Source organism: Perognathus longimembris, chromosome 8 (genome assembly GCF_023159225.1).
Source record: "Perognathus longimembris pacificus isolate PPM17 chromosome 8, ASM2315922v1, whole genome shotgun sequence".
Lineage (NCBI taxonomy): Eukaryota > Metazoa > Chordata > Mammalia > Rodentia > Heteromyidae > Perognathus > Perognathus longimembris.
The window spans coordinates 13,630,118-13,648,497 of NC_063168.1; the positions used below are offsets into that span (position 1 = coordinate 13,630,118).

An 18,380-nucleotide genomic window follows, 5' to 3' on the forward strand; every position below is an offset into this window, starting at 1 on the left:
AACAGCTGGAGGAAAAACCCCCATCTCAAAGTGATGACAAGCTGGGTGTGCTGGTGGTATGCACGCATCACCCCGCTGTGTAAAGAAACATCAACAGGATCAAAATCCAGGCTGGTCCAAGGCAAAAGGCAAGACCCTATTTGAAAAACTAAACCAAAAGGGCTGGAGGCATGGCTCAAGTGGTCGAGAACTTACCTAGCAAGTGTAAGGCTCAGTATTGCTTCCTCCTACTCCCCCCTCCCCCCGCCCATCCCCCAAAATGGCTCTGTCACTCTCTAGCCTTGTCTCTTTGGAGCTTCGTTGTCTGGATGCAGGATTAACAACAACAGGACTCTCAACCTCTAGATAGACACCAGCCTCCTTCTTCAAAACTCGCCAGCTAGTGATCAGCCGGAGACCTGGTCACATAGTGAGTTCATTCAATACAAGCATTTCCTTTACATGTGGGGCTTTTACTTCAATTTGAAGCAGATGGTTGAGCACAGATATGAACAGCTTTGGCCTTTGGAGTACAAGGAAGGAGCAGGCCTTGGTTTTGAACGCGCCCCTCCTCCACATACTGGCCCATTTCCCTGGTCCCTTCCTCCCTCTGCCCTTCTACCCATCCTGCCATAGACCACCGGCCTCCAGCAGGGTGCCATCTTGTTGGCCCAGTTGCATCAGCTGAGTGGGAATACTGGCGAGAGGCAGCTGGCAGGATCTGAGCTCTGGAACAAAGATCTTTAGGCAGGTTGCCTTGGGGCAAATCCTTGGGGAGGGGGGTGGCAATATTGCTTCTTTTCCCCTCTTACTCCCGTCTCTGATACTCAAGGCCCAAATAGGAGCCTGGGCCCTGGGAACTTTAAGAATCAGAGTCAGACACTTAGGCAGCCAGGCACCCCCACCCACCCACCCAATCTCCTTCCCATGGTCCCAAGGAGGCTTGTGATTGGCCACCAAATGTTCATTCCTTGCATGAGTTCCGGGTGAAAGTACTGGCTCATCTTTGGCTTGGGATGCAACAAGGACAACCAGAGAAACTGAATTCATGGGACTACGTGGCTTTTTGCTGCTGGGGTTCATCCCCCCATTTTGTGTAGCATCTCTGTAAGAATCTTTGGCAATAAACTTCTGCAGCTGAGCTCTCTCTCCCCACCAGGCAGAGCGCGAAGTGCAGAATAACCACAGCGTGGCTGGGTGAGGGCAGGAGGAGGGGAGGGAGGCGGGCTGCTCCTGTCCTCCGTGACCCTGAGAGGCAGGGGGCCGACTGAGCATCTGGTGGCATCGTGGAGAAGGCATCGAACCAGGCTGGCTTGGCAGGCCCCCCCTTCTCCTCAAGCCTGGCTGGGAAGTGACCCGCGGGCAAGGTCCTCCATCTCGTCCATCACTTGTCACTCCTGAAAGAAACGAGCAACCATCAGAAAGAAGCAGCCTCTCGTCGTCCTGATGCCACGCCGCCACCCACGGAAAAGCCTCTCACGTGACCCCAGCGGGGACAGCACACCTGTGGGCCGGGGCAGGAGAGTGCCTTGTGGGGCACAGTAAGCAAAGGGACTCAGGGTACTGGCACCGTGATGCACAGTCCCCTCTGGACTGGGGGATCCCAGTCAGGCTCAGGCCCCTCGGGGGAGGGGGCTCCTTTTCAGGCTGGTTGGCCCCCACTGGAGTGGCTGGCTGTCCATGGTACCTCTTCCCCCACAAAGTTTGGAAAGGAACACTAAGCCAGCAGGCCCAAAGCCCACTCTCCATACAGCCCCTCAGAAGTCAGCCGCTTAACTTCTCTGAGCCTCAGTTTCCTCATCTGCCTAAGCATATCAGTAAGTTCCAAACTTGCTTCAAAGCAGTAGGAATCGAGTGAACTCAACAAACAGGTCAACAGTTCTATCCTTTTGGGGGACCCGAGGGTGAGGAGGAGAGAGACAGAGAAGGACTGAGTTGTGATGTGTTTCCTTTGTGGATGACGTGGGGACATCCTGAGAACCGACGAGCTCAGGAACCCAGGGAGCTGCTGGATAAGACCACTTTTACCTCTGTGGAAACCCTGACCCGCTGAAACTGCATTGGCAGCCAACCTTGGTGCTACTCGGGAGGAAACTGATCAGAGAATATGCCTTGCTTCCAAGAATGGAGAGAAGGGGAGGCACGCTCGCGTCCCGCGGGGGCAGTGACCCTCCGGGAAGGTCAGAGCTAGCAGGATGGGGTGGTGGTGTCGAAGTCCACCTGGAACATGGACAAGAATGCGCAGGCTCTGTCCCTTGGGGCCAGCACACTCCCAAATAAAGTGGCCGCGCACCCTCCTCTCCATCCTGCCACCACTCTGTGAAAGTAAAACATCATGTCAGGAACATCAGATGGGCCACAGTGCTTTCTCACATCCCATCTCAAGGTAATCGATGGTGCGCACAGAGAAGTAGGTGCGAGAAGCTGGCAGCAGTAGGATTTGAATCCAGAACGGCAGTGTTTATTCTACCACACAGTGGCTGCCCGGGTTGAAGTGAGGCTTGGGGAACAGGAAGCAGCCAAACCACGAGGCTAGAGGGCTGCTAACCACAGGCCTGAGTGTGTTCTTGGAGGCCAAACGCGCCAGTAGAAGCTCAGCCAAGATATGGTCCAAGATCCAATAGGCTGGGGCCAGGCTAGAAGCGGGGGTCCAAGCCCGGAGAGGGAGCCGGGCCAGGGGGAGGGAAGCTGTCCAGCTCATGGTGGCTTCGTGGGGAGAAAAGGAAAAGTGAGAGGCGGGCAGGGTCTTGATGTGGTAAATCCTCGGCTCACATTCTCCCAGTCCACCGTGCGTGGCTGGCCCCAGCAGGAATCTGCTTTTTGTTACTGAGTCTGCCGAGGAGGATTAAGAAGCGGAAAGGAAACCCGTGGGGATGGCACTGGGTCTGTGGTTCACAGAGTGATTTACAGACCCCCGTCACGCCGGCGCTGGCCGCCTGGGCGGGCCCTGCCATGGACCGGGCCTTCGCCTGCCTGCGGTTTGGGGAAGCTATGGAAGGCTGGAGCCATCCTTCTGGCCACACTGTGAAGCGGCTGGGCAGCCGAGGCCCGCAGCAAGGCCTGCTGGATCTCAGACCCTGCTAAGCCACAACTGCCACCCACTCACTCGCCAGGGGACAGGGCTTCGATTCTCCATGCCGCCTTTTCCCTGGTGTCTAACTGGACCTGTGTGCCCATCGCCCGCCTCCTCCCAGGAATTCCAGCGCATGCGCCACCCAGCCGGAGAAGCTCACGTCCATGGAGGCTCAGGAGAACCACACTGGGCGGCCAGGGCCAGCAGGACACGTTCTGCAATCAACTGGCTGGGTGGCTTTGGGGAATCCTCTCCCTCTCTGTGCATGAATGCCTTCTCCTATACAGTATAAATTGATTAGCATTCCCCAAAGGGGTCTGCAGGACGAGCCAGCTGGAGTATACCAGGAGTTTGGGCAACATCATGGACTTTGGCCCTATTTTTTTCCAACATTGGCATGTTATATTAAAAACAAAAGGCTCCAAAAAGTTCTGCAGTGGGGCTGGGAATGTGGCTTAGTAGTGGAGTGCTTGCCTAGAATGTATGAAGCCCTGGGTTCAATTCCTCAGTACCACAAACACAGAAAAAGCCGGAAGTGGCGCTGTGTCTCAAAGGGGTAGAGTGCTAGCCTTGAGCAAAGGAAGCTCAGGGACAGTGCCCAGGCCCTAAGTTCAAGCCCCAGGACTGGCACCAAAAAAAAAAAAAAGATCTGCAGTAGCCAAGTACTGATGGCTCACGCCTATAATCCTAGCAACATAGAAGAGTGAGAACTGAGGGTCATGATTTGAAGCTGGCCCAGGAAGGAAAGTCTGTGAGACTCTTATTTCCAATTAACCACCAAAAAGCCAGAAGTCAAGAGGTGGTCCAAGTGGTCAAGCACTAGCTTTGAGCAAAACAAGCTAAGAGACAGCACCCAAGCCTTGAGTTCAACTCCCAGTACACACACACACACACACACACACACACACACACACACACACAGAGGAAATTCACATGACTTTGTTTACCCAGTATTCTCACAGCAGATTTGACCATGTTGCTGTGACAATTTCATGAGTAGAACACACTCTTGTCCTCTGGCAATGCTGCAGAAGGGCATTTCCCAGAGGCCAGCAGAAGGCCTCAAGACAGAAGAAGCTGTGGGGCTCAGGAAGAACTTTCAGGAGGCCCCAGAAACTTCACTGGCTGCTTTCAAGTGGTGGCTATTTTTCCACTGAGGACCCATGGCCAGTTCTGAGTATCCCAACTCCAAGGCCCAGTAGAGGAAGCTGATTAGTCCAACCATGGCCAATTCCTTCCCCCTAAACCAATCTGCAGTGGCTAAGAGCTAGGAAACAAACCAATGCCACAGCCTCTTATTTGCATAATTGCAAATATAGGCCAAGCAAGCCCTCCCGCTGTGACAGCCACCCATGCCTCTGTCCACAGCACCGCTTCGGCGTAGCTCTGGCCTTTCGCGGGCTGCAGGGGACTTCTGCAGTAGACAAGGCTCTGGCGATGGCTATTTCTAGGCTTCCTGTCCTCATAGTCTTTCCACCTCAGCCTCTCATCACAGGTATCCTATTTACAGGTTTGGCTGCCAAAATAAGCTTCAGGAAGGAGCCTGCTCTGTTCACCCTCGCAGCCCCTGCATGCTAGCAGAGTGCCTGGCTCACAGCAGCAACTCAATAAATACTTGTTGAACGAGTGCATAGCTTCGCAGTGGCAGGCATGTAATTGACTATGGCTTACATCGACCGTGGGCTATGCTTCCCGTTTCCAGTGGAACACTGAGCACTTCTGTAAACACGCCTGTCCTTTCTGGGAATTCCTGCTGATGGGAGTGAACTCTAGAACAAACTCTATTGTTTTGCTTTGTTCCCTTCCAGTTTCTTACTGATGAGCTCTGCCTTGATTAGGCTGGGTCTTATGAGGTAAGTTACCACCTTGGGGGCACTTACAAAAACAATTTTAATGTGTGTCATGTTGCCTTTTAAACTCACTGTTGGTCTATGATTTCCACTTTATCTACTTAATCATTTTTCACTATTTGAAAGTTATAGCTTTTTCTAAATTTAATTAATTTGGTTACAGCTTGCTATGTGAAGGGAAAAAAAAATAACAAGTTTCACATCCCGACAATATTTTTATTGGTCTATACTAAAAAGAGCAGTCATATTTCCAAAGCTGTTTTAAAACTAAAATATGCCATTAAAGTGGAAAGAACATGGGAGAGGTATCAAACCACATCTTTTTTTTTGGCGGGGGGGGGGGGGTCATTGGGCTTGAACTCAGGGCCTGGGCACTGTCCCTGAGCTTTTTTCTCAAGGCTAGTGCTCTACCCTTTGAGCCACAGCACCACTTCTGTTGTCTGAGTGGTTAATTGGAGATAAAAGTCTCACTGGGACTTTCCTGCCCGGGCTGGCTTTGAACTGTAATCCTCAGATCTCAGCCTCTTGAGTAGGTAGGATTACAGACATAGGCCACTGGTACCTGGCTGACTAACTGGTGTTTGAAAACCTAAGTGGCCTCACAGGTTGAAAATACCTCAAAACCAGTTACTGGAAAGAGTCACTTTGAAATGATGGTTATTTAGTGATCAATTTGCTTTCAACCAATTCTTTAAAAAAAATAAACACAGTTTGAAAATGCACATATATAACAGTATCCTGTTTTGTTTAGCCTCCTGAATGCTGAGCTTTCAGACATGTGCTATCCCATCCAACCTGCAAAGGCAGTTTTTCAGATAAGAAAACACCTCCCCTACTCACTTCCTTTAGCCCTAGGCCCTACCACTAGCTAGATTCTGAAGTCAACTGTGGGATCCAGGGGGGCTGAGGACATCTCTCATCGGGGCTCCTACTCACTGCTACCTTATCCATCAGTGACACCACAAAAGCAGCTGCCAGCTACACAAAGGCATTGCCAAGGCTGAGGTAAGAGAAATGAGTTACCACCACCACCACCACCACCATACACACATGCCTACCCACACACAGGCACACCTCTGGCCAGCAATAGAGAGCTCAGTGGTTCAAATGGACCCAGTCATGGCATCGGACTGAGTCCATGTGAATTCTGACTTCCCCATTCTACTGGCTGTGTGACATTGAACACATGATTCAACATCTCTGTGACTCTGTTTCATTACCTACTAAATGGTCTTTAACAGTATCTACAGCAGGAAGTTGTTTGGACCTGTTTAGAAGGTGTGTGTGTGTGTGTGTGTGTGTGTGTGTGTGTGTGTGTGTGTGTGTTTACTCTGTGGTGAGACCTGGGTTCCCCTAACAGACATGAAGGCTGGCCCTCCCAGGTCTGACATCCCCAGACAAGCCCCCTCATGGAAACAAACTTCCCTAGGGAAAGGCAGCTCCACGTGTTCTGTGCTGACACAACTCCGACAGGCCTTTCCCTGCCGTTCTCAGCCACACACATGACTGGGTGAACTTCGGCTTCCTCTTGGCCACTCAAGGGTGAGTATCCACGATCTTGATGGGCCTCCAAGCTCCTTGAGGCTCAAGAGCTTCTGCTTCTTAGCTCTGTATTGCATTTCTGCATCTTTACCGGGAGTAAGGCCACTGACTGCTCTGACCTGCGGCCTGAGCTGGCTTCGTGTGTACAGGTTGGAGACATAACTGGAGGAGGGCAAGGCCACACTGATCCCAGATGCCTGGTTGTACTTAGAGCGTGCTCAGCATCTCTGGTCTACATTTTCTGTTCATTGCTTTTGTGTCATTTAGCTCTGAGACCTGAAGAGTAGCGTGGGACCTTTGTCTGCTTTGTACTCCAAATAACCCTTAACCAAAAACAATGCCTGACAGAGTAGATGCTCAAAATGAGTGAATCCTTTTTTGGGGGGGTATGGGGTGCTGGTACTGGGGATTGAACTCAAGGCCTTAGGTGCTGCTGTCTCTTAGTTTTTTCGCTCAAGGCTGGTATTCTACCAGTTGAGCTACTTTTTTTTTGGGGGGGGGGGCGGTGGTTAACTGGAGTTAAGAGTCTCACAGACTTTCCCGCCCAGGCTGGCTTGGAACCTCAGTCTTAAGATCTCAGCCTCCTGAGTAGCCAGGATTACAGACGTGGGCCACTGGCCCCCAGTGATTGAGTCTTCCTAAATGTGGGTCTTTGCCTTTTTCTGCTCACGGAGGTAACAAGATTGACAAGTGAGAAATCACTGCGGACAGGGAAGGAGAAAAAGTAGATCACACTTTGCAAATCACCCCGCTGGGTGCCTGTCCACGTGTGTTTGTGCCTGGTGGAGGGGAGAAAATAGCAGCAGAGTGAGGGGTCACGTGAGGGGTGACTTGCAACAATGCCAGGCCACTGCTTCTGGAAGGTTCCAAGTAGCTCCTTCCCTGGAGTTGCTCCCCATATGCCTAACTGCCTAGCTCTGCCTTTCCTGTCACGAAGGGACCATTTCTAGAGGCCCTTGAGTCCCAGGGGAGCAAAGCTAGAAAGTCTTGAAGACCACCCAGTGCCTTCTGGAAGGAGTGCCCTTCCCACATGTGTTAGAAAGTGCCCACCCTATGGGGGGGGCCTTCTACCTGACCCTGACAGATGGTGCCTGCGAAGCCCAGCCTACCTGCATGCGCACGTGTGTGCGCACACACACACCTGTACACACACACCTGTGCACACACAGGCAGCCGAGAGAGACCACAGATGCTATATCTGGCCATAGAATCAAGCCCCTGGTGGGCAGCCCAGCCCGATATCCATTTTCTTGGCCACCATGTGAGGAGGGGACTCTTGGGTCCTTCTGTCCACCTTCCTGATGGACTATTGTGTCCTCCAGGAAGCCCTCTTATCACATAGACAAAACCCTTTCCAGCCGTGGCGTCGAGCCTCTCCGTCCAGGCAGGGTGTCTGCATCTTAGGAGAAGGCTCACGCCTGCGTGGGCTGAGATTCCAGTCCTGGGTCCCGACCTCCGCGCCCAGGCAGCCCCTCGGCCCACAGTGTCAGCTTTGACAGGGAGCGGACGGACAGCGGTGGCCTGCTGGGGAACTTGCCTGGCCCCGCCCAGTCCTGTCCAGCTCTAGATGACGTCATGTCATCTCATGTGCATGGTAAAAATGGAGACTGCAGGAGGTTGCTGTAGGATTGAAGGAAAGAACCGGCGTCCGAGGCTCTGTAAACCGCAAAGGCTGTGCGGAGGTACGCAGTCGCCAGGGACCCGGCTGCCCAGCCTCTACAGAACCTCAGGGCCACCGGCTGAAATGAGGCTAGCGGCACCCGCTGTGCGGACTGTTAAGCGAGCGCATGGACATAGGGACGCTGTGATTAAGGTCATGACACTTGCTGGCCCCCCAAGAAGGAAGCCTCCAGGGCAAGCTATGTGGCTCTTAGCAGCCCTTCTGGAAGGCTGACAGACTGACATTCTTTTTCAGGTTCAAGGGGAACCTGAGGGAGGGTAGGAGCTACCTGGGTAGGTCTGACTTTCATGGAGAGAAGAAATAATGTCTCCTAATGTGGCCCACACCCTGAGTGGGTATAGCTCTGGGATGAAGCGCTTGGTGCTACGGCAGCCACTATACAGTCATGAGGAAGAGAGGAAAAGAGGCCTAGAGACTTCCCTTCATCATTCCTTTTCTAGTAGTACTGGCGTTTGAACTCGGGTCTTCTGATTAGGAGGCAGGCGCTCTACCACTTCAACTACTGAGCCATTCCTTCGGGCTTTTTCACTTTTATTATTTATCAACTAGAGTCCCACTTTTCCCATGGGCCAACCTAGATTGGGATCTTCCTATTTACACTTCCCTCACAGTGGGAGTGACAGGTGCACACCATCCCATCCAGCTTTTATTGGTTGAGATGGCGGCTCATGAACTTTTTTCAAGGCCTTGTTTCAAACTTCAATCCTTCCAATCTCAGCCTTCCAGGAGTTAGTGCGATAGGCGTGAGCCAAACTTCTCAACTGGGAGCAATATGGGGCCCTGTTCATTTCAGCAGCTTCTCAAGGATATTTGACTTGTAAAGCCTTCCTTTCTTACTCAAGGGAACAGCCTGGAGTACCTGGGGACCCTCTGTGTAGCTGTGTCCTGAAGCTCCCGATGAAGCCAGCCCTGCGGTCCTTGCCCTCGGGACAGGAAGCCATCTGAGCCGAGTAGGTAGCCTCGGAGGGAAGGAGGAGACGGAGCAGAAGCCAGAGGGACCCAGGGTCTCCGCAGAGAGGCAGACACCATGTAAACGCGTGCAGTGTGGTGTAACGGGATGTACCACCCCATGCAACAGGTCACACAACGAGCCATCTGAAAGCCTCTCTGTCATGTGAGACACGAACTCCCGCAGATCACATGATGGGAGAGCGTCCTGGAGTCCCGTGGTGAACAGCATAGCATCCCAGCCTAGCGTAAACCACTGCCCTGGGCCGCAAACACCCCTGTGCTGAGGACACGTGGTGGTCCTGCTACAGGGAGGTAGAGGGAAGCAGGGTTGAGGGTCAGGGAGGGTTCCAGAATGAGCAGGGCTGAGCCAGGCAGATGGATAAAGGGACTGGAAAAGGGCAGGCCTCGTCCTGGCTCCTCCTGAACCCAAGGGGTGTGAGGAAGTCAGCAAGGCCTGCCCTTCTCCCCTTTCATCCCAGGGCCCCAGAACCTCCACAGCTCGGGACAGGCCACTTGGTGACTGATCCCAGGAGGTGCCCAGATTCCAGGCAGACATGTCCCAGAAGCCTTTGGTGGCGGCAGCGGCAGCAGCCAGTTCTTTAAAAAGACTGTATGTCATGCTGCAGTCAGCTGCGGGCCCAGGCACCCGGGTGTTTATGGTTGTGACTTTGGAAGAACAACCCCCCCCCCCCAGAGTCACCTCTGATGAGCTGATAAGGGCCTGTCATCCTATCAGCTGCCCCCACCACCCTAGGCATGCAGAATGTTCAAACTTGCAATCTGGGGGCCACTGGGGCGCTGGGTAGGACAATGTTCCACACTGGTGATACCTGGTTCGCATGTATGGGTCAGGACCTTGACACACAGGTCCTGCTTGCCCCCTTCTCTCTTGTCTGTGCCCTCCAGTCCAGATGGAAGGAAAATGGACACTTTGAACCATCCCCAGCATAACTTTGGAATGAAGGAAAGGAAGAAAAGGAAGAAAAGGAAGGAAGGAAGGGAGGGGGGTGGAAGAAGGCTGGGAAGGGAGGGGGAGGAGGGGGAGGGATGGAGGAAAGGAAGAAGGAAGGAGGGAGGGAGGGAGGGAGGAAAGGAGGAAGGAAGGAAGGAAGGAAGGAAGGAAGGAAGGAAGGAAGGAAGGAAGGAAGGAAGGAAGGTCCACCTGTATCCTCATTACTAAGTAGGTGGCCTTTGGGTACCTTGAGGAAGACAAAGTTACACCTGGTATCAGAAGAGAAAGAAACAACTTTAAAAGCGAACACGGGGGCGGGGGGGGGGGAGGAGAAAGAATAAAAAACAGAGATTTAAAAAAAAAAAATCAAGAGCAAACAGCGGCGCCTGAGAAACAAGCATTCCAGCCGCCAACTTTTACAGCAAGCAGCCCTGTTATTCATAAGCGAGTTTCCTCTCTCACAAAGAACCTTTTGCACGGTTTTCCCAGCTGCCTCCAAACCAGCTGCTCGCGCTGTTGTATCCTGAGTGATGATGAGGCTCTGAAAGGGCTTTTGGGGAACAGATGGCCAGGGGAGAGCTGGGGAATGTGCCAGCAGAGGGCCGGGCGGGCTGCCAAGGCCTGCGGTGACTGAGTGCTTGGGCTTCCAGCTCGCGTGCTTTCCCTGCCCTCTGCCCTCCGTGGCGCCAGCAGGCCTTCCCAGCGAGCGCTCGGAACATCTGGAGTCTGGGGCTGCCAGGAGGGGGGGGGGACCCGGGCAGCGGGGGAGACCCGCTGTTCCAGCAGAGCTCCCATGGACTCGCCGGCAGGCCCGCCGTGCAGAGCCGCTAATCAAAACCACAGCGCCCAATGGAAACCAGGCGGGCCATCTCAGCTGCAGCCCAAGGGCCGCCAGGCGACTTAACCCGGTGTCAGGCCCCACTGGCGGCACAGCCCTGGGGGTGCTCGGAGCTGATGACACCCCCCCCCCGGGCCCACCCTACTGCTTGCCACCACCGGTGGGCCAGGGGCTCCCTGAAGCTAAATGGAGCCTCCGTGTGCTGTGCTGGCTGCTTACATAAGAGCTGTTGCTCCAGGCTGGGTCCTAGGCATGGGGGTAGAGGTGGGGGGGGGCGGAGGGGGGGGAACCTCAAGAACATGGGCCACCATGCTGGACATCAGGCAAGCTTGGGGTGGGCAGGACTTGGGAGTTGAGAAGCTTGGAGTTTGGAATCAAACATGGAAAACAGGTTTAAAACCAAGTTCTGCCATTCCCTAGAGCCCCTGGCCTCAGTTTCCCTTTTTCTGTGTGTGTGTGCCGGTACTGACACTTGAACTCAAGGCCTCAAGCACTCACTTGGCTTTTTCAGTCAAGGTTGGTGCTCCACCACTTGAGCCACAGCTCCACAGACAGCTTTTGGCTAGTCAACTAAAGGTAAGAGTCTCGTGGACTCTTCTGCCCAAGCTGGCTTCAAACTGCAATCCTCAGATCTCAGCCTCTTGAATAGCTGGGATTATAGGTGTGAGCCACCACTGCCTCAGTTTCCTTTCTGTGCAGTAGGCAAAGTGCTCCTGAGTGGTGGTCGAACGTAATAAGAGGTAGAAATAACATAGGTGAGAGGCCTGCCACACAGTGAGCTACACCATCTGGCCGAGTCGCTGTTGGTGGCAATTTGTTGATTAGCATTTTCATACACCGAATGTTATGAGAGTTTCTTGGTTTGAATCCATGTTCCTTGAAATCTGGGATTTGCAGGAGGTATATGGCTGGAGTGCTAGAGCATCTACCTAACAAGTGTGAAGCCCTGAATTTATTCCACAAAAAAGAGGAGGGAGGAGGGAGGAGGGAGGAGGGAGGAGGGAGGAGGAGGAGGAGGAGGAGGAGGAGGAGGAGGAGGAGGAGGAGGAGGAGGAGGAGGAGGAGGAGGAGGAGGAGGAGGAGGAGGAGGAGGAGCGGCGGAAGACAACAAGGACCAGGAGGAAGAGGAGGAAGAAATCTTGATTCACAGATTGCTAGCACTCACTTTAAGGGTACAGGATCAGGGTCTGAGTTGAAGGGCTCAAGATAGGAGAACCCCCCACTCAGAACTTTTGATCCTCATCTGACCCCCCACCAAGAACCTGTCCTTTCCTGGGATTCCTTATAGAGTTGTGACTTGGTTGCTATAAATCCATGTCATTGATTTTCTGACCCGCACAGAAATGCCAACCCTTTCTGATACAGAATCTCATTCGAGTCTTTCAGCAAGGTGGCCAGAAAGGTCTATGTGCTCTTATTTTACAAAGGAGAAAACTGGGGATCAGAGAGGTTAAGTCACATGACCAGGGTCACACAGGGAGATGTACTAGTGCCACCATTCCTTCCCAGGTCTCTGATTCCAAAGCTCCACATCCTGGCTCCTTCCCAGTGTTGCAGAGGATCTTCCTGCTACATTTTCATGCGTCTTAAATGATAGCATCCAGAAGTGAAAAGAACCATAGAACGCTCTGACGTGAGTCCCAACCCTACACAAACACGCTTCCGTGCCACTGAGCCGCTACAGGGCCTTCCAGACAGGAATCCTGACTCGGATGCTGCAGAAAGACCCAGCACGAGGCTACCCTACCTTAGGCCACCCAGAGAACATCAGAGGGCAGGCTCTGAGGAGCACCGGCCCAGGCCGCCTGGGAGGCTCCCCAGCTAATGACCCCGCCAGCCACAGCCCTGCCAGACTTGTGGCCTAACGGTGTCAAGTGTGAGAGGAGAAACAGCAGCTGAGAGAGAGAGAGAGAGAGAGAGAGAGAGAGAGAGAGAGAGAGAGAGAGAGAGAGCACTCTGCCTTAGAACAAACAGCTGGCGACAAACGTCTATGTAATTGGAATGCCAGAAAAAAAATAAATTGCATCCATTTTTATGACTGGAGGGGAATTTGATGGTGGTTTCCCACCCACCCCCATGCCTTGTTTTTCTCCCAGCATAGACGCAAGGCGGGCTTTGAGAGCAAATGGTATTTAACGCAGTAACTTGGCCCAGAGGATTTGGAAATGAGAACCACCTCCCACCCGCCCCACTTCCACGTGGGAGGCAGGCAGCGAAGTGGCAGGAGCCGGACACACCTCTCTCACTGACGGGAGACCTCAGCCTCTCCGTTTGGGTTTCTTTATCCATGCAATGGGACGGTGCTAGTCCCCACCTAGGACAGCTGGGGAAGTATGCATGGGGTGAACCATGGAGGTGCTAACCACGTGACAGGCCTGGCAGAGGACTGAGGCTCTGGGTGTCCTTGGAAGTAAGGCAATGGTTTCAAATCCATGTCATATCTGAGGTAAGCAGCAGGGGCGTTACACACGAGCCAGGCACTAAGGGAGAAAAGCAGGGATGGGGTTGGGGCGAGACAGTGGCTTGGTCCGTTCTACTCTTGAGGATCTTGGACTCAACCTAAGAGACCCAGGCCCAGTGAGGGTGACTATAAATATGACAGCTGGGGACAAAGCCAGGGCAGCGCCCTTGGTGGGCAGTTGGGGGACAAAACAGGAGGAGGGCAGGGGAAGGCTGCATCCAGCCAGAGCAGAGTTCTCAGGACCCTACATTACACAGCTGGACCCAAGGGACAGCCATCGAATGGGCAGATGTCCCCAGGGCTGGCCAGGGCCTCTCAGGCACCATCAGTTTTCACCAGCCCTCCACCACCCAAGACCAGAGTGCTACCTCAGTCTGACCCCAGCATGGATGAACACGGTAGCTTGCACCCAAAGAGGAGTTTTGCCAAAGAGGGGTCTTCCAAAGAGGGGGGGGGTGTCACCACCCCACAACTGCCATCACCATGAGCCTCCCTGAATCCTACCCCATACTCAGATAGCAGCAGAGAACAGAAGAAAGACGCTGAGTTCACTGAGCTCTACCTGCTCAGTGCTCTGCCAGGCTATAGGAGGCCGACGGTGTGGGACACCTTTACCCCCCACAGACACTAAACCCTATTTATTTGATGTCCGTACCACAGGCCTTGGGTACAGGCTGGTGGGTCCCCAAGCCGGCAGCAGTAGCTTTATAAGAGGCAGAGAAAGGCTGGCTAACACTGTCTAGCCTTGTGGCACCCTTCCATGCGTACCTCAATGGGTTTCTATTCATCCTGTTCTTGCACCCCGCCCCGTGGCCTGCGGCCTTCAAGCGCTGGTGTCACTCATCAGTGTTAGTAGTGGCTACTGCTGCTGCCACTCAACGGCTTCAAGGCACTGTAAAAAGGGAGGGGGACCTGGATTGTAGACTATTGGATGTCTCCTATCCCCCAGGCCTAGCAAGACCCCCTTTACTCAGATGTGGAAGAACAGTCCTGCCCTCCCCCCCCCATCTCCTCTCCTCAGAGGCTTCCAGGAGTTGCTGCTTTAAAAACAGGAGCTGCTGAAATGTGGCCCAGGGCCAGGTGCTTAACTGCTTTATCTCTGGCTGCAATAGACTCCAGACTGCTTTCTTCAGCGCCTTCTCTCCTCTTGCCCTGTTTCTTTGCTGGGTGGCCTGTGACATGGGCTATCTGAACAGCATCAGTAGCCTGGCTTTCTGAAGCCTAGAGAGGGGGAACTCACTGGTCACGGGGTGGGGCTGAGATGGGCAGGCAGTGTGCCTAGGAAAGTAAGAGCGTTCAGGGTCAGTCAGTAGCATTCTTAGCACAGCCCAGAGGTGCAGGGAAGCGCTGGGGATCCGCCAGTGATTGCAACCGAGCCTAGGTGCAACATCTCCGAGGCATTCCTGGAAAACGATCACTCAGCTTCTCCGGAGCAATCCCGGAGCGACAGAGCTGCCATCAGTCACGTTGCTGTGCCCAGCACAGAGGCAGGAGCAGACCTCTGCCCAGACTCAGCAGCCCAACCTTTCTTCCAGCCTCCTATCCTTGAACTCCAGTCAAAATGCAGCTGAGCTGTCAGGAGGGAGCCGTGGTCTGAATTGGACCCCAGTGCATATGTTGGAAATGTGTTCCCCGAGTTTATAGGTAAATGGAGTTGGAGGTGGGGCCTTTGGGAGATAATCAGGAGGAGATGAGGTCATCAGGGTGGGGTCCCAAGCTGGCGGCCATGATTTTGTAACAGGAAAAGAGACCCTGTCTAACTCCTGCTGCCTGGCTACGTGACACCCTTCCACCAGGCCTTGAAGTAGCAAAACAGCCCCCATCAGACACCAGTGGTGCCCTCTTGGACTTCCCAACCCAGAACCACAAGCTAAATACACTTCGGTCCTTTATAAATTACCCAGCCATGATATTTAGTTAAGCAAAAATACCAAACAGACAAAGACCAAGCAGAACAGTGAAGCTACTGCCTGCCATTCACCTCAGGAGCTCAGTAGCCCCAGCAGACCTGGCTAAGGCCGGCCAACTCCACAGGGCTCCCAAGGTGGAAGGGGCTGGAGTGTGGGCAGGCCTGAGGTGGTCATCTTGTTTTCTAGGGAAGGGCAGGAAAAACAAACAACAAACCAACAACAAAACCCGCTCTACGCTTCTGGGCGGATGGTGGCCTACAGTCAAGTGAGACTCCTTGATTCAAACTGTGACTCAGACCCCAGCGGAGCCCAGGCACCCTGTCCCAGCCCCTTCCCAACGGAGCTGCCAACAGCAAGCCCAGGGTGATGGCACAGAGACTCTGTGCTACTCCGGACCCAGAAAGGGTAGAGCAGACCCCGGATGGAAGGTTCTAAGTGTCACCTCTCCCAGCTCCTCATGCCCCAGAGCAAGGTTCTAGAGAATCGGTCCAGCCCTCCTGCCCTGCTAGCCCCCCTCCCCTCCATGAATTCCTAAAGGCACCTAATGGTGAGCGCATGAGAGAAGACAAAGCTTTCCCTCCTTATGCCGGTGCTCAGGAGTCATGGAGTGGCAGCGTCTGTGCAGTGAACGTCTTTGGACCTGCACTACTTACACCATGCCTGGCATGAAGAGGGTGCTCGTCAGCTGGAGAGAGGTGGGAATGCTGAGGAGAACTTGTTTGGAGACTCCTGTAGTACTCATACACTCCATAAGGAGTGGACACCTGATAAAGAAGGTGGAGGGCGGGGATCCTGGGGCCCAGCAGCTGCCAGAAGCTTCCCAGACCTGCCCTAGCCCTTGCCTGAGCCCCAGCCTGTGGCCGTGACAAGGCTTAGTCTTACAGTCACAGCCAGGCTTCAGTCACCTCTTCCCATCAACACAAAACCAAGTGTGGCCCACTGCTACACCTTTCCAGGGGCATCAGCCGACGCAGGCTTCTTAAACAGAATCTCCATAGACAGAGGTGGGGCCTTGAAGGCCCAGGCTGAGAGGCCACAGAAGGTGGTAAAGAAAGCTGCAGTTCCTTTGACCCATTTGAAGACCTGCTCCCTCCTCAGGTCCCAATCAAAAGGGAAGGACAAGGGCTGGGAATGTGGCCTAGTGGCAAGAGTGCTTGCCTCCTATACATGAAGCCCTGGGTTTGATTCCCCAGCACTACATATATAGAAAGCAGCCAGAAGTGGCGCTGTGGCTCAGGTGGCAGAGTGCTAGCCTTGAGCGGGAAGAAGCCAGGGACGGTGCTCAGGCCCTGAGTCCATACCCCAGGACTGGCAACAAAAAAACAAAACAAAAGGGAAGGACAGTCCCATCTCCCCCCCCACACACACAAGTTAGGAACATCTTCTTAGGGCTCCTGGCCCCCCAGCCTCAAGAGCCAATCAAGATATCACCCATAGCAGAACATCCACCCAGAGACTCCAACCGCGCCCACTGGGCTTCGCCATAGGGCCACACAGGTAAGGAAAGAGGGAGTACTAGGCCAGGCATTCAGAGGAATAGAGGAGGAGGATCAGAAACTGAAAACTAAGGTGCCCAGAAAGGGAGAGGAGGGTCCTCAGGAATAAAAAGGAATGCCAGGGAACCCAAAGACCCCAAGGGACTCCGGGATCCTGTAATGGAAAGAAATCTGACACCAATACTCCAAAACTTGGAAGCCCATACGATCAAATCTTGATTATCCAGATGAAACTCCTGAAAGAGTGTGGAGGCTGAGAAGGATTGAAGTACAGATACAGGTCCCCAAGGGGAGACTCGAGGGCAGCAGAGATCTCTGGAGATTTCATAGAGGAAATGTGTCCCTGTGAAGGTCATTACAAAAGTCATTATAGCAAAGACAAATAGACTCCACTTCTCACAACTGGAAGGCCGAGGGGAGCACATAGGAAAAGACCTTGGGCATGGTCCAGCTCCTAGCCCTAATTTGGGCCTGGTCAGGTACAGAAATGAAGGAAAGGAAGAAGGGGGGAGGAAAAGAGGAGAAGAGACACATTCCCTCCCCCCCACCCCCCACCCCCCCGCCGAACTTCCATCTAGACCCCAAATGCCCTGCTCCAAGGCAGCTTCCTGGGGGTGAGCCTCACATTCAGGATGGAAACGAGGGCCCCATGACCTTGAGTGCAGAGCAGCAGGGGGCAGCTCCCTTCCTGCCCTAAGCCCGGCCCATGCTCTCACGAGGACTCTGTGTCCCACCGTCTCCCTTCATCAATCAGGTTGGAAATGGAACCAATGGACATTATTAGGAAATGGGTCAAACTGGTAGGTGACAGTCAGGACTCAAACCCAGAGCTGTTTGCTAATTTTAACCACCATCTCAGTCTCCCATCTGTGCAATGAGGAGGCCCCTAAGGTTGCTTAGAGTTGCGGTATTTTCAAGGGGAAGCCCAAACCTCTGCTTTACTTGCGTCTTTACCCTGCCCACCTTCTTCCCTTTCTTCTCAGGCCTACTACCTCCTCCCCGCCTGGGACACTGTCTACTCCAATCAAGGGAAGAGCAGAAGTCAGCGCTGCCTCTGGGGGGTGGGGGATGCGGGGGGGGGGGGGGGCGAAGAGGAGGGGCAGGGTGGGAGGAGGAGGGGAAAGGCAGGGTGAGGGGTCAGGATGAAGAACACTGCGCCTACCCATGCTGCCATCCGCACCACCTCCAAGGGAGGACGGATGCTGAATGCCAGGGGAGTTCACTGAGAGTTTACAAACCTCCTTTGTCACAGAGCCCGGCATGGAGCCATCAATCACGCCTTCATTTACCCATGTCACTCTCAGAGGAAAGCAGGGGCCCCTGAGCAGCCAGTGGCGCTTCCTCTCTCCCTCACTTGATGAGGATTTCTCCTAATTGGTCCATGTGAAATCACTCCCAGAAATGCAACAGGCTAGCGGTGAGGAGGAGCCTGGAAGTCCACAGAAGCGCTCGGGGCTGGGGGCCCAGCAGCCTCTGGGAAACCTGGGGGGTCCACAGAAGGGCCTGGCTGAAAGGAGCCTGGGGCAAGGGCCGGCCAGGAAGGAAGGAGGTGACGGCACCATCACCCCACTCCCTGGATGCCCAGGAGAGCCCTCCGGTTCACAGAGCCCCTGGGCATCCCCTCATGGATGTAAACTGGATTCTACT

General features: G+C 53.9%; 1 protein-coding gene across 1 annotated transcript in view; it reads right to left on the reverse strand.

The window, feature by feature from the left end:
• Positions 1–270: 270 nt before the first annotated feature.
• Atoh8 (atonal bHLH transcription factor 8) overlaps positions 271–18,380 on the reverse strand; it is a 29,154-nt gene continuing 11,044 nt past the window's right edge. The window contains exon 3 of the mRNA XM_048352566.1: positions 271–1,376. Within this exon, the coding sequence (XP_048208523.1) occupies positions 1,371–1,376 (6 nt within the window). The 3' untranslated portion in view covers positions 271–1,370. The remainder of the gene's footprint in view (positions 1,377–18,380) is intronic.